The sequence below is a fragment of the Acanthaster planci genome, linkage group LG13, assembly GCF_054643075.1.
Source record: "Acanthaster planci isolate LZ-2023a linkage group LG13, COTS_SCS, whole genome shotgun sequence".
In the NCBI taxonomy this organism is placed as follows: Eukaryota; Metazoa; Echinodermata; class Asteroidea; order Valvatida; family Acanthasteridae; genus Acanthaster; species Acanthaster planci.
Window position 1 is genome coordinate 8,232,618 of NC_141789.1, and position 14,693 is coordinate 8,247,310.

The 14,693-nt window shown below is 37.1% G+C and overlaps 1 protein-coding gene across 1 annotated transcript in view; it reads right to left on the minus strand.

The window, feature by feature from the left end:
• Positions 1–1,307: 1,307 nt before the first annotated feature.
• The window catches only part of fanci (FA complementation group I), an 89,975-nt gene continuing 76,589 nt past the window's right edge, over positions 1,308–14,693 (minus strand). Inside the window, 4 exon segments of the mRNA XM_087144693.1 lie at positions 1,308–5,214; positions 5,216–5,295; positions 13,424–13,528; positions 14,350–14,520. Coding sequence (XP_087000819.1) covers positions 5,184–5,214; positions 5,216–5,295; positions 13,424–13,528; positions 14,350–14,520 — 387 coding nt within the window. The 3' untranslated portion in view covers positions 1,308–5,183.

A 14,693-nucleotide genomic window follows, 5' to 3' on the forward strand; every position in this document is an offset into this window, starting at 1 on the left:
CCATGACCAGAAACCAGAGTCTTGTTTTGTGCTTTTGCTTTAACTTCATGTAATTTGAGCGTCATAGTGTTCTAAATTGTCCAAAGTATATTAGATTTCTTGAAGTCAGTCATCCTTGATAGAACCTCAGAGAGCCCGATTTGGTGAGCTAATTTTGCCCATTTTATTATCTGTTAATCTGAATTATTATTTTGAGAGCAAAGTGACTTTTGAGCCCAGTTTCTGCAAAGCTTTTGTGAAGTTTTGTCACTTTTTTTATTACTTTTGGGTGTTTTTATGTATTTACAGATTGCTATCTCAGTAACTTTATCAGTTGCACCCATCCTAGTCACCTGGTAAAAGTTACAGTGTCAAAAAGCTCAGTCTGCCAAGTGAGATTGTTGATTGTGAATATCAACAAGTTGGGATTTTTGAACTTGCACTGCACCTCATCTCAGAAGTCTGAGAGGTTAACTTCTTTGTTAGTTAGCTGTCAAAAGTTTGAATCACTGTAACTCCTCTAGGGCACAAGTGAGTCCAGAGGTAGCCACAATAGCAACCAAAAAGCAATCAAGAGCATTATAGAAAGTAGTGGACTACTGATGCAGTTGATACAGTTGTGGTCATCTATTCCTGGATCCAAGTCGGGGAGCCCCCCATCTGATATCCCACTTTGGATAGGATAGTCAAAAGACTGTTTGGTTTATTATCAGTATTTCCTCTTGACGCATCTAAACGGTTGTCAGACAGCTTTGGGCTTTGATGTTGTCTTGGTCTTGAAACTGCTCAGCATTGGTTGAAAGAGCTGATACGTCTGGTACTTGTGAGCAGTTCCTCTGTGGCTGTCAGCTTATGTTGATATTCTTCCAGCACAAATCTGGTGAAAAAAAATAAAGGTTTTGTTTTGCAGCTTGTTCCAGCGGTCTTGAAAGGATCTCTGAAGGTCCAGACAGTAGTGCAGACGTGGAGGTCGTACTCTGGTTTCTATGTATGACAGAGGTGTGGAAGTCTAGATGACCTTGGACAGGAATCAATCTTGTCAGGTGGGTGGTTTGAAATTACTGCATGGTAACACTACACACACTTGTAAAGTTGATGGTGCTTTAACACAGCTCTCTACACGCACTCAGGGGGCCAACTGTAGTCTTGCAATTGATGAAATGTCTGAACTCATAAGTAAGGTTGATGCTTCTTATAAAGAGAAAAAATGAAGAATGCTAACTAATAAAACATTCAGAAACTTTATAAACCCATCAAATGATTCCAAACTTGACAAATTGCTGCCTTTATTTTGCTGAACAAAGAAAGAAAAACAGTGACTGCAGTCATTAGAGGGTACAAAAATGCTTTATTCAGGCACTACATAAACAAGTAATGAAGGTTCATATTCTTGCAATGAAAAGAAAAAATTGTATTTGAATGAAATGTTCCAAGTCATCCAAGATTAATTTTCACAGAACTCAAGTTCAACAGCAGTTACTTCACAAACTGTATACAGTAGAAGTATTTTAATTCAGAGAAGACAAATGGAATGTGAACATCTGTCTGCCTTAAAAACCCTTAAACTATTCTGCTGTGAAATTAACCCCCAAGTGCTTTTTACTCAGATATTTTCAGGGGATAAAAGGGCTAATCCTGGGAGTTTTCATAGGGATTTACAGAGTACTGAAGAGTGACATCATTAGAAGTAGGAAGTTCAGTACAAACAAATGTAGTATGTGCACGTATTTGGTCACATTCTGTTTCTTGCACTAATGGTACTCTTTAGCTTTGATCAAAGTGTTAGGCTTAATGTTTTATCAGCCAATGATAAAAAATTCCTGGACGATACCTGTTACCACCATAACCTGCCAACTCGCACTGTGTACATGAGTGCCTTGGGTAGTGATATTTTTTCAGCGTTTTTTACGAACCGCCGGGCAAAAACCGACAAATTGCTTACATTTTTCGATTCTCACTTTTTCACATATAACATACTTATTACAATGTAGCATCACATGAAACTTCAACCCCTGAAATGCCATAGATTTTCAGATACAGAGCATCTTTAAAAAGTCTTGTGAACGAAATAAATCAATGTGTCGAAATTTCAACATTATGAAATGGCAAAGCAATAATATGGTCAGTTCATGAAACAAAACTGTACTGTTTCTCAGGGATGCTGTGCTTTCCCAACTGACAAAGTCACTATCAAACAAAAACGATTGTATATTATATAGATGAAGTTATCTAAAACCTGTGAAATGTGGAGAGAGAGAGAGTTTATTAATTTTATTTTAAAAGTGACTTTTACTGTGCCTCATCATCATGTGATAATATGATTCATAATGTTGCTGTTGTACAAGTAATAGATTATGCACACATTGATCCTTGTGGTAACCTTAAGCCTAACTTCTAACCTGATTAACAGTCGCTAGCCTTACCACTGTCTAATACTGAACCCCTTGAAAATAAGTGGCTAGTTTGTAAACTGAGGGAAAAATGCTTGAGGCGCATGCAAATCATGAGTTGTTTTTATACTGCAATCCAAATGATGTGCATTTCTACCTCCTTAAGAATTCCTGTTACACTACAAATTCATGAATCAAATTTATCTTGTATGTTCCTTTCAAATGACATTATTTTTAAATTATTTAAAAACAGTCGTGAAAGTGTGTGTAATGTGGACAGTCTTTAAAACATTTTGTCTTTTTTTGTGAGAAGGATATTCTTGCCTGTCACTATAGACATCAAGGTAGCAGCCCAACGAGAAGATAGAGTTCACCACTCCAGGTTGGTTTATTTTGATCTTTTTAAGGCACAAGGAGTTCCATATAATTATATTGTTAGTTTGCCATGTTTTTAGGAAATGGCTTCATTACAAATCTAAGCAAATCTATCCGTCTTAAACTAGTTTCAAATAAGAATTAAGACTTTGGTACAGAAACCAAAAAGCACAAAAACAAAAACAGAAAATTTTCTTAATGTCCTTGACTGTTGTATCTATTGTCCCATTTTGGAATCAAGCTGTCAAGTAAACATAAACATGTGAACTGGTATTGTATGGCTTTAGTGGATCGACTTGAAGATGTTTGTTAACTCCAGTTTCTTCTGTATTTTTAGGTTCTATATTATTCTATGCAGTTTGTTTACAGAAGTTTTAATGTCACTGAACATAAAACAGATGATGAAGCTGTGTCAATGTGGAAACTACATGTAATTTACAGAGCAATTTCTCCAGGCCATTTTTTTACTTTGGTTTTACACTAACTAGAAAAACAATTAGGCTTTTAGGATTACTTTAACAGCCATTAATTTTATTTTCTGTCTAGGTTCAGTTCCAGCCACACAGAGATGACGGTGACTATCAAGAGGCCTTTCTAATTGATAAACCCGTTCCAAGTGATTTAGTGCTTTTGTTTGAAAAGCTTGATGCCCCTGAGGAAAATGATATTATGCCATTTCATTTACTTAAGTAGAACCATTTCAAATTTATAACCAAAGTTTGGAAAATTTGCAAAATCCTTACTTGTATCTGATAGGCATCGCCATCTCTTGCCACCTCAGCATTACTTATATTTTTCACTACACTCAGGAATTCATACCAATTGGAACAGCTGAAAATAAGGACTCGCATATATGAAACTTCACCAATTCCGTCAATGATTTGCTTATTAAATTAATTTAATTTCATGTTTTTAATAGTTATTTTTTGACCCTTTATGTCAACTGAAGAGTATAAGTCTCTGGACTTCTTTTTTAGTGGTGTTTTATAATAAACCTGACTTGAATTGAATTGAAATATCCTAGAAATATCCATGAAATAATCGGCTTTGAAATGTCCCAATATCCTAATGGGAAACTCCTAAAATTCAGAATATTATGATGGAAAAAAGTGTTGGAATTTGGATGAGTCTTGATATATCTTACACCTGCAGCTCAAAGTTTTGGACTGCACGAAAATAGAGTAAATAAAAAACATGAGCAAAAAATAAACTGGAGGAAAAAAATGCAGCTCATTTTATTGAAATTATAACAGCTAAAATGAAATTATTACAGGCACATTTGGAAATTCCATTGCTCAAATAAATTATTTTAGTGCAAGAAATAACTCAATTGTAATGTTCTATACTGGAGTAAATAAAATGACATGGATATAATTACTTTGTCTGTTTATGTTTTGATGTATGTTAATGTTTGCTATATGAGAAGGGAATATATGTTTAGGCAATACACTTTGAAATTTTTCACCCAGTAATTTTTACGATGGATGCTAATGGTGGGTTGTAAACAAGAATTCAGCACATGAAAACGATCTGGCTGAATTTTCACTTGCATTGTCAGTTCGTAGTATATACCAGCATTGCATCACGATGTTAACACTAGTATCATATTAGTTTTACAAAGTGACAAAATAGTTCATGCGTCAGTTTGTAAAACAAACTATTGTGCAAAATTTTAAGAAATGGTTTTGCGAACTGGAAACCTTTCTTTCACTTAAATATCTTCCCTTTAACAACATTCATGAATCAACACAGATTTATTTTGACACCACATTTTATTACCTGCGAATGTGAACATTACCCGCTAAAATTTTTCATTTGAAAACTCACAAACGTTTCAATTTTTCTCAAAATCTTGTTCTCGTACTTAGTGCATGTTTTGCCGGATCATAAGACACCAACGATTTTACAAACAATAAACGTGCATGCATGTGTATATAAGACTAATCCAGTATGGTCTTTCAATTGCTAATTTCAATGAATAGGCTGGAAAATCTGTTAAAAAAAAGGAAAAAGTCTAGAAAAATTCATAACAAGGGTTTCCAAAGGGGAAATAGTCAACAGTGAGTATTGACAAAAATCTATTAAAGCAAGTAAAATGCAACCTATACATGTAATGAGGAGTGAACTGTCTGTAAGGATGAAAATTTCTCAATTGATTTATTACAGGTCTATGTACCAGTGTTGACAAAGTCAATTGTTTTACGCTGGGCTTTTCAGAAACTGGCTTCTGCTGCTCTACTGAAAGGGCAACTGTTCTGACTTGTGATAAGATGATCCCTATGCATGGAACATTAATAAAGCCTTTGAAAATTGTTTCTCAATTATGAAAACTGGAACTGGCAAACAGTACTCAAGTTTACTTTGAAATGTTCTAATACCTCCCTCCTCCCCTCTGAAACGATGTTCAATGAATCACGCTAAATCATACTGGTGATGTTATCAAGATTCATTTGATTCTCTTTCTCCCTTTGCTGCTGCTTGAACCTTGCTGTGTTGTGTCCAGCTTGGTTTTCTTTGAAGGTGGTTGACTCTCATCTTCTGAAGAACTTTCCTAGAGAGCAAACAGTCAGTATTATAGATCAAAATACATGTACATGTAAGTGCACGGTAAGACAATCTCCGTTAGCCACACTGTGCGGCTATGGGACAGTTTGAGAGAATATGCACTGGTATGAGTGATTTAGAGATTTAAACACGTACATGTACATATACAGTAATCATGAAACTTAACAGAATTGTGATGAGGCGACTTGTTACAGTTTGGGTTCATGGAAGAGTTGGTAATGAATGTGATTACTTGTGCAACTTCAAGCGTTTCAGAAGCTTAGTTTGCCTGTCACTTTTGTCGGGTACTAGCAAATAATTTGTTGCACTTATGGGGAAATAATCTCTTTCTTGGGGCTTGATAGGGGCTCTGGTGTAGCAATTATTACTGTGTGTTTACAGTATTTGTGACTTGGGCAATTTTTAAAAATAATTCTGCATGTTCTGAGTGCTTGTCCACATACCTATTTGTGTGCATTTTACAAATTGTATTATGTACCTTTCATGGTTTTATTTTCGTATTCCGGTGACTTGGCACAGAAGACAAGAAATCCATATTGCCTGATCACCTTGTATTTGTAACTATAACAAACACATGTAGTGTATGACCTATGAAGCTTTTCATGGTGAAGGTAGCAAGTTACTAATAGAGGTTTGCAGTAGCACCATGTGTGGATCTCTTTCTGGGCATTTCAGAACCACACATGCTCAGAAAGAGATATCCTTGCATGATACTACTGCAAACTTCTATAACTATAGCCTAGTATTTATTTTATTTGCAGAAAAGCCAATGGGACGAAATTTACAGAGGCAGTATTGTGGGAGTCATTCACTCACAAGTAACTGAAAGAGATACCCAAATGTTTTAGGCATGTTTAAGTTTTATTTTTAATTAGTCAAAAGAGGAGAAATTCTGTTGATGACACATTGACTACCCCAGTACATGCAAACTTCAAAGGTTTTCTGATTCTTAAGGATACAATTCAATTTGAGGGCAAAAGGTTACATTTGTGATTGACTGCCCCAAATTATTGCTAGAGACTAAGGAATATGATGAACATGTTTCTTGATGAAATACCTTGCACAAAACAAAATGCCCCAAAGATGCCGCAACATGGAAGAGTGACGTAGCCCTCTCCTACCAAAAGTTGAATAAGCTGCTAGACCCCAAACCTGGATATATGCAACTGGTTTGAGTGGTGTGGTAAAACTAACCTCTCAAAGAGATCTGTTGAGCAGATCATTTGGAATGCTGAATAAATCATTGATGGGGGATCTAATAGGGGATAGTTTTACAGCATCACAACATAAAACAATACAATACAATGCTATACTGAAGACTGCTATATCAAATATCCGGGTGTACCTTACATTCCCCTTGGCCCTCAAGTATTCCATACATTTTTACTAAACGTTGGAAATTTGCTTTGAAATAAAAGAAATATAAATGTATGCAGGACTAATGATGATGACTCAGAAGTTAATTACATGTGTAATATTTCTTGTGAAGGATCAAAAGCCATCACGTGGGGTAGTCAATGGGTGCATGCACAATACTTGTGCATTCATCTACAGGTGGCCATGTAAACCAGCTGCAAAGTATGTGCACCGAGGGTGACTCTTAGGCAGGAAATTTTGCTTCATGCCATTGCTACATAGTAAAAGACTACTACCTAAAAAAAGAAAATAATTAAAAAATAAAAAATGAAAAAATGCACATGCGGTTTGACAGATTAACATTCGTAATATAACCTCAGAATTCTTTGTTAAAGTTTTGATGGGTGTCATTTTAACCCTTGCTGGACATTTGTTGCATTTCTAAATTCCAACATGTATCACTAAACTGCCAGTGCTATTATATAAACCAGTCTCTGGTCAATTCATTAAAGCTCCAGTTTAGCGGTGGGAAACAAGAGTCACTATATAGAATGTCACAAGCAATGACTCAAGGAAAACTTATTTCACCTCATGACTAGAGAACACTCCACAAGGTGGAGAAGGGTAGGAAGAGAACATGAACTAAACCGAATGCACTAATTCCAGTGCTATCACTTCTTTACATATAAGCTGGAAGTTCTGGCAAAAAATTGCCACAATTTGCCACATCATGAATGGGGCAGAGCCAGGTGCTGGTACACCGCGGATTGAAAATCACTGTACCAAAAAACCAATATACAAAACACTTTGTGTAGATCCCATCATATTTGTTATACAGACATTGTATTCTGCATCCATGTTCTGTAAAACAGTAAAACCTTAACTGGTAGGTTCTGCAGAGTTTGAGAGAAACCGATCATATTGGTATTTCTATAAAAATGTTTTAACTCACAAGAGCATGCACAAAATATCCAAAATCCTGGGTGTTCATGACAGTAATATAAGATAATATAGCTGCTGAGTCTGCATTGGTAAAGCCATTTTTGGAGTTCACAGCATAATTGTGACCCACTCTGTGACTTAATTTTTCATAATTTTTTTTTACATTTTTTAAATTGTTAATCATTTTCCATACTCATTTTATATTCCCTTCTGCTGATATGTGAAGCCTTTAGATTATTGTAAATGGGATTTTATCAGCGACCCTGATGTGGCTTCCTACCCTGTTTATTTCAATTGAATAAACCAGAATAAATAAATAAATAAAATGAGTCACAAGTCCCCAGAGCCACTTTGGAGTAAAAAGTCCTTTAGAATAACTTTGCACAGTGTAAATCAATAGGAACCCACAGCGTTTTTCACCATGGTGTATCCACTTTCATCAGGATGCCAAACTGAGTGATACATCAAAACAAAAAACTCAATTTGTTCTTTCCAATACAAAAGAAAACTCAAAAAGTGGATCTGGCGACTTATGACTCATTTCCACAGAGCGGGTCACAAATAGTCAAAACCACACAATTTGCTTGTGGTATTTTTTAATCGGTACAGAATCTGTGGGAGATAGAAGGTAATGAAATGTTACTATTGCTGCAAAAGCCATGACACTACAGTTATGTAGATATAAGGAATACATTCACTTTTGTTGTCAGCTCGCCTGGTTCAAGGTCATTAACTTCTGTATTCCACCTCACATACATGTATGCTCAGCCCCTCACTTAGTTGGTGTGCATACGTACTGAATCCCACTACACTGGCAGAAGCCAGTAAAATGGCTCTTAACTCAGACAGGTGGACCCCAAGAGTAATGGATCAACAACAAGCTCAGACAAAGTTCTTTGCCCCTCTTTTCCCTACCAGTTAGAATTTAAACACTCAAAGTCCCTTTTACTAACTTGCAAACTATAAAAATTTATTTTCTGCCAAACTTTTGGCCGTCTTTGTCAGATACCTCCAAAGTAACAGGGTCAAAAGTGAAGGCAACATTTGTTTCAGTTTAGCAGGATTTTTCCTGACTATTCTCCACTTGTGAATGGAGAGGAATATCATGAACGCTCTAATGAGAAAGTATCATACAAGAAGGAAACCGTATGAATGAAAACGGAATATTTTTGTTTGTGCCTTTTAGTCGGGCAATTTGACGTGATTATACACATTTGTGCTATGCAGTAGGCCAAGTCATACCCAAACGCACACAGGGGTGTGTACGTGTACATGCACGTGTGCACCATGCCCAAACTCTGGACATCTCTTTTTTGACCGCTGCCAAACTTTTTCCAAGGAAATTTGAATCTGCATGAAAAACGAACCACATTTCAGACAAAGGGCTCTTGATCTTGAAAAAAAAAAAAAACGAGCTGATAGATACAAACAATTTATCAGTCTTCCAAACATTATCACTGATGATCTGAGGGGAATTCGACACAAGCGTGAAAATTGGGCACTAAGTAAGGTAAAGAACACAGAAAATGACAAAAATGGGTCCCAACGAAAAACGGAGTAAATTTCAAAAAAAAGTTTCCTTCCTAGAAGTGATAACCCTTTTTGTACATAAGAGTTACTAGTCATTCATGTGGCATCAAAGTTACTTGAAGGTAAACTCGGCATAATTGTGAAAATTAGACACAAAGCTAGGTAAAAAAACGATATTTTTTTATAATTATACTTTGATCTAAAATTGACATTTTCCACTTTCTTTGATTATTTTCTGGCGATCTTTCTTTCCAGAAGCTATTAAATATCATTGTTCGATAGACTCTTGGTAATGTATTCACACATGAGGTCTTCAGACCTCCAATTCGGACTTACATGAAATTACATAAGTCACGGCTGAGAGACCTTGAAAAGAGAATCTTGCCTGTGCACCATGCCCTTAATGCCTCAATACATTTTTCTGTGCCAGAGTAAGTCACATTGCTGTAACAGTGCTCTCACTACTCTGATGCTTCTTTAGACAACGTGTCAGTATGGAGCTACGCAATACACGTAGTAGTGTACATTTATCCCAATGATGCCCCCTAGAAGCTGATGTCCTGGAGCTGACGGCATGACAGCTCAAAACAGTCAATGAAATGGAAGCCCAGCAGCAAACGAATGGTTCCCAGAATGGTTTGTCAAGTGGAATGAGGCACTGAGAAATCGCAAACAATTTCTTGGCAAGAATTTGCCAATACGGATAAACTTGCCATGGCAAAAGCATTGGAAACTCTTTATATCAGCCATCCTCAATCCACCAGCCACAAAGAGATTATCCATTAGAGTGATGCCACAGGCCAGGAGGAGCAGCTGTTTTACAGTTTTGAGAAATTGAACTGGAGAATGCTCCAACTGCTTCTGCAGTCAATGAAAAACTGGCAATTGTCATAGACGAAACATCGTACATTAGTATGAAACAAGCTGCTTGAAGTCAAGGCTGCATAAAAGCTTCAAGCCCTCCAATGCCCTTTTAACGTCTACATCCTTGACTGTATACAAGTCAACCCAGAAACATGGAGTTTGTTAAAATCGAAGACCCAGTCACAGGATACTTAACTTCAACAAGTTCAGCAAGAGCTAATGAAGGGCGTAGTGCCTATTGTGGGCGTCATTTATTCCCTAATGGCGAAAAAGGTGAAAGTATCAAGTTACATCAGGCTGCTGCCATGCTTGGCCACACAAACCCCAAACTTAACATGTGATCATGGCGACGGCAACTGATTTACAACTTCGTGGCGGGTCTTTTTCAGCGTTGATGATGCTGGGCCGGTATGACTATCATTTTTTCCGTTTTCAAAATCCTTCAAAAATTCATCATTCCATTTAACAGTCGTTTATAGCCACACAAAGTAATCTTTAGGCACTACTCTAAGTTGACTGGTGACCTTCATTGACGCCCGAGTATTTCAGCCAGGCCTGCAGCCTTGTAAACAGAGCCCAGATTGTACGGTGTTATACAACTGTCTTTTGTTCACGAACCTGGCTCAGTGCACTGCTGACCTCTTTTCAATAGGGGCCAGATTAGTGTGCAGCGGTGCTGTGTGGCTCATCGCTGTGGTGGTGGAGCACTTTTGTCCCCGGTGGTAATCCGCTTGCTCTCAATGCCCCAAACCCTGGTATACGGTTTCAAAATAACGCTGGATTATCACCACTTTTGAGAGTGAAAAATGCCGGTAATGCCCAGCAGTCTGGTCTTTTGTTCGGAGTACGGTCTTTCATTATAGGGCCCTGTTTCCTTTGTCCGAGTTCAGAGACCCCGGCCACACATATAAACCATACGGCTCCGATTTCGGAGTCCCCGGCTGGTAGTGGTTAAACTGACCTCAATAGGCAAGTTTGCAGTCTTTGCTCTCCTCATGTCCAATTTCAATTTCTGTGATTTGAGAAATTGCACGTCAAACATGTATGTGCTTCAAGACATGAAGACTAAACAACGTGTGCAAGTTTATGAGATGTGCAGGACAATTTACAGGATAACATTATTATTGTGACATCAGTTTTCCCTATGACACATCCCTGTCTACCTACAAACCAAAAAATGAACCCAAGTGAATTTACAGCCCTCAAGTTATACAACCTTGAGAAGTGCACCTTTAAGATGATCTAACCCTTGATGAGGGTTTCATCACTTCAACTCGATTTTCACCAACACATCCACTTGTACTCACATGCTAAGATTGAACCCAATCAGTCTTTCAGTTCTCTAGTAATAGGACCTTACATGATCTTCAATATGTCACATGAGACAAAATGATGTCATCAAGACATCACCTTCAATTTAATCTATAATACACCTCAGCCTGCCTGCAAGTACATACCAATGAAAGAACCAAATTGGACAGACAATTCTCTAGTTATAGGACATCAAGTGATCACCTTTAAGATGACATCAAATGACCCATGAGAACATCATCATAACATAATCTTGATTTTCATCTGTAAGACATCCCTCCCTAGATACAAACAAAATTGAAACCTATGCATGGTTGTCTAGTTATAGGATACACTTTTGTCACGTGACCCCTGATGACATCATAACTTAACCTTAATTATCATATGTACAATGGTAAGACTGGGGAATATAAACTACTCACGAAATGATCACAGGAGGTTTTGAGAGCGCCACAGCAGTGTAGGGTCTATAGTACACATTTGTGTTTTCCTGAAGGTACCCCTCAAACTACATATTCCTTGTGTTCTATATCAACCTTTATACCGGTACATGGATTTTCAGGATTTTAAAAGAGATTTTTTGAAAAATCCTGAAATCAGGACAGTTTGAATGAAACTATCCTGAAATACAGAAAAATCCCAACAAATCTCAACCTTGTCTATAGAGGCTATGTGTTGCTGGAATCTCCATGGTGTCTCAGAGGCTGTATTTACACAGACTGCACAAAGGTTGACTTGAGCCTATCATAGTGATACAAAGCTCTTGCCCTCTGAGGAGGCTTTCACATGTTTAACTCATAACCTCTATATCGCATTCCCGTCCACATACATTCAAAAATAGAACCAAATAGGACTGCATTTCATGCTCCTGCACTTCACTCATCTGCATGAAAAGGAGTTCAGTTTATTGAATGAATACTGAATGGACAACACAGAAAAACAAAGACTTGATTCCATGTTTTATTACATTTCTTTAGTTCTTGATCCCATTATGTCATGTGACCCCTCCCCATAATGTCATCATGACGACACTCCAATTTTCACCCAGAGTACCTCACTCTTTGAGTCCATGCCAAGTTTCATCCAAGTCAGACTTATTAGTCAGGAGATATTGACATGCAAGAATTCAACATAGCAGGCTTGTCACATAACCTCTGATGATGCCATCATGACCAAACTATTCTAGAATAATCTATGTATAAAGATCATTCCTTGATGTAACTTTGACGGAGATGAAAGATTGCAGAGTGGCTAAAGTTGCCCATGAAAACTGTACAATGTCAATGGGTTTAAGTAATTATCCAAAATCTTATAATAAATTAAATGATGAGGCAATCACAACGTACTTGCACATGTCATTCTAAGAACAAGTTGTACCTACCTACCAATTTTTATGTCAATCGGAGATCAACTAGTATGTTATAAAAATTGTCAGTTTTGATCAATGATTTTGTCATTATGTCAGAAAATTGTTCAAACTACACAAACATCTATTTGGCCTACCTGAGTTATTGCAAAAGAATTTTGAAAAAACTTTCTTTCAGAAGATACACTGAAAAGAAGGTTGAATAAAGAAAATTAAAAATTTAAAAAAAAATTAAAATAATACTACGATGTCTAAGGGGTTTGTGTCTGTGGAAAGTTTCATCCCTGTCAGGCATATATGTCTGGAGATATAGGCTTGTAAAAATTCAACTTGAGGACATGTCACGTGACTTGTGATGATGTCATTAGGATGTCACTCTTCCATGAGGTCTCTTTAAGGTCTTACCTGGGTTAAGCTTCATTGGAATATGGGTTTGTTTACAGTTAGAATTCCAGGGAAGAAAAACATGTACACAGCAAATGAGTTTTGGGGGAGAAAAAGAAGGAAAAGGAGAAGGATCCTCATCTTGCAAAAAGGAAGGCTTTTCAGAAGTATGCAGAAATGCCAAAAAAAACAGAAAGCCATTTCAGCAGGAAAAACCTTTAAATTTCAGTAAAATACAGGAGCTAAAAAAGAGATAATCTTTGTTAACTTGTGTAACATTGAGACAATCCCATGGGCTTTTACATGTTCAGTAAGTCCTTTCTTACTCCTGGGCTTCAATATCAACTGCCTATGTACTTACTTCTTCTGAGGTCGAAGAGGCTTTATGTAGGGCCTCCTGCAGTGTTTGCTGGTTGATACGAAAATCCCTGGAAGTACTTAACTTTACATGTTGCATTAGGTCAACCTCAAAAGAGAAGACACAACATTCAAAAACTTTGACAAATTAAAGGCATACAAGAAATGACTGGACTACACAATGACTCAGCTACATGCATACTGTAAAAATGTAACTTATCATTCTAGTATCACCAATGCAAATGGTAAAACCCAAATTTCTTTTATCAAAGAGAACTCAACATTTGCTCACATTTATTTGTCAAAAAACTTATACTTTTATTAGTACAAAAAGCCTTGTAGGCCTGGGTATCGTCCACAAGCAAATAAAATACCACTTGCAGTGAATTTACAATTTTAGGAATATAATAAACATATTCAGAATCAAAACAATTATCATGACTAACTACAAGTATGAAAGGCAGTCAGATGAATAAACACTAGATGACTGTCCTAAAATCAAGGGGGTCATCTCAGCATAGTTTGCACTGCACTAAAAAACATGCCTGTGCACTGTAATGGTAAACCAAGATTTTCCAGATTTTGAAAGAGTTGGTTGAAAAAAAATCCTGAAATCAGGAAAAATCCCGACAAAAAAATCCTGAAATAAGGAAACATCATGACAAATCTCAGCCCTGATGAACAGTGCCCAAGGACAGAAAGGTGTGTGGCTGGGAAACCACCTATGACTACCTTCATGCTTGATCTTCCTTCTTAAGACAAGAATAAAGAACCTAAATGAAATCATGCTAGTTACACTCAGGTCAATGTGCTCCCTCTTTGTCAACTGCTCATTTTCTTAACTGCAAGCATCATTCCCGCTGATCCCTAACCACCAGCAAAAAATAAATGCTAGATTCCTTTTGATGGGGTGTATCTGCGTGTACTTACTTTGGATTTCTTTGACAGTTTGATAAGAAACTGTTCAAACTGTTCAATTGTAAAGATCAGTGCTGGAATTCCTCTGGTCTCTCTCATCACTCCCTTGGCTTTGCTATCACCCTCTCCTCTCTTCTTGTCCTTTACTTTGCCTAATTTCATTAGTCGCTCACTCTGCGATGTCTAAAAGATCACAAAAAACTTTAACAAGTCATATTACACATTTAATATTTTGATGTTAACCACTTCGGACCGGGGCATTTGTCAACGTTGAGGATGCTGGGCCGGCATGACTATCATTTTTTCCGTTTTCAAAATCCTTCAACAATTCATCATTCCATTTAACAGTCGTTTAT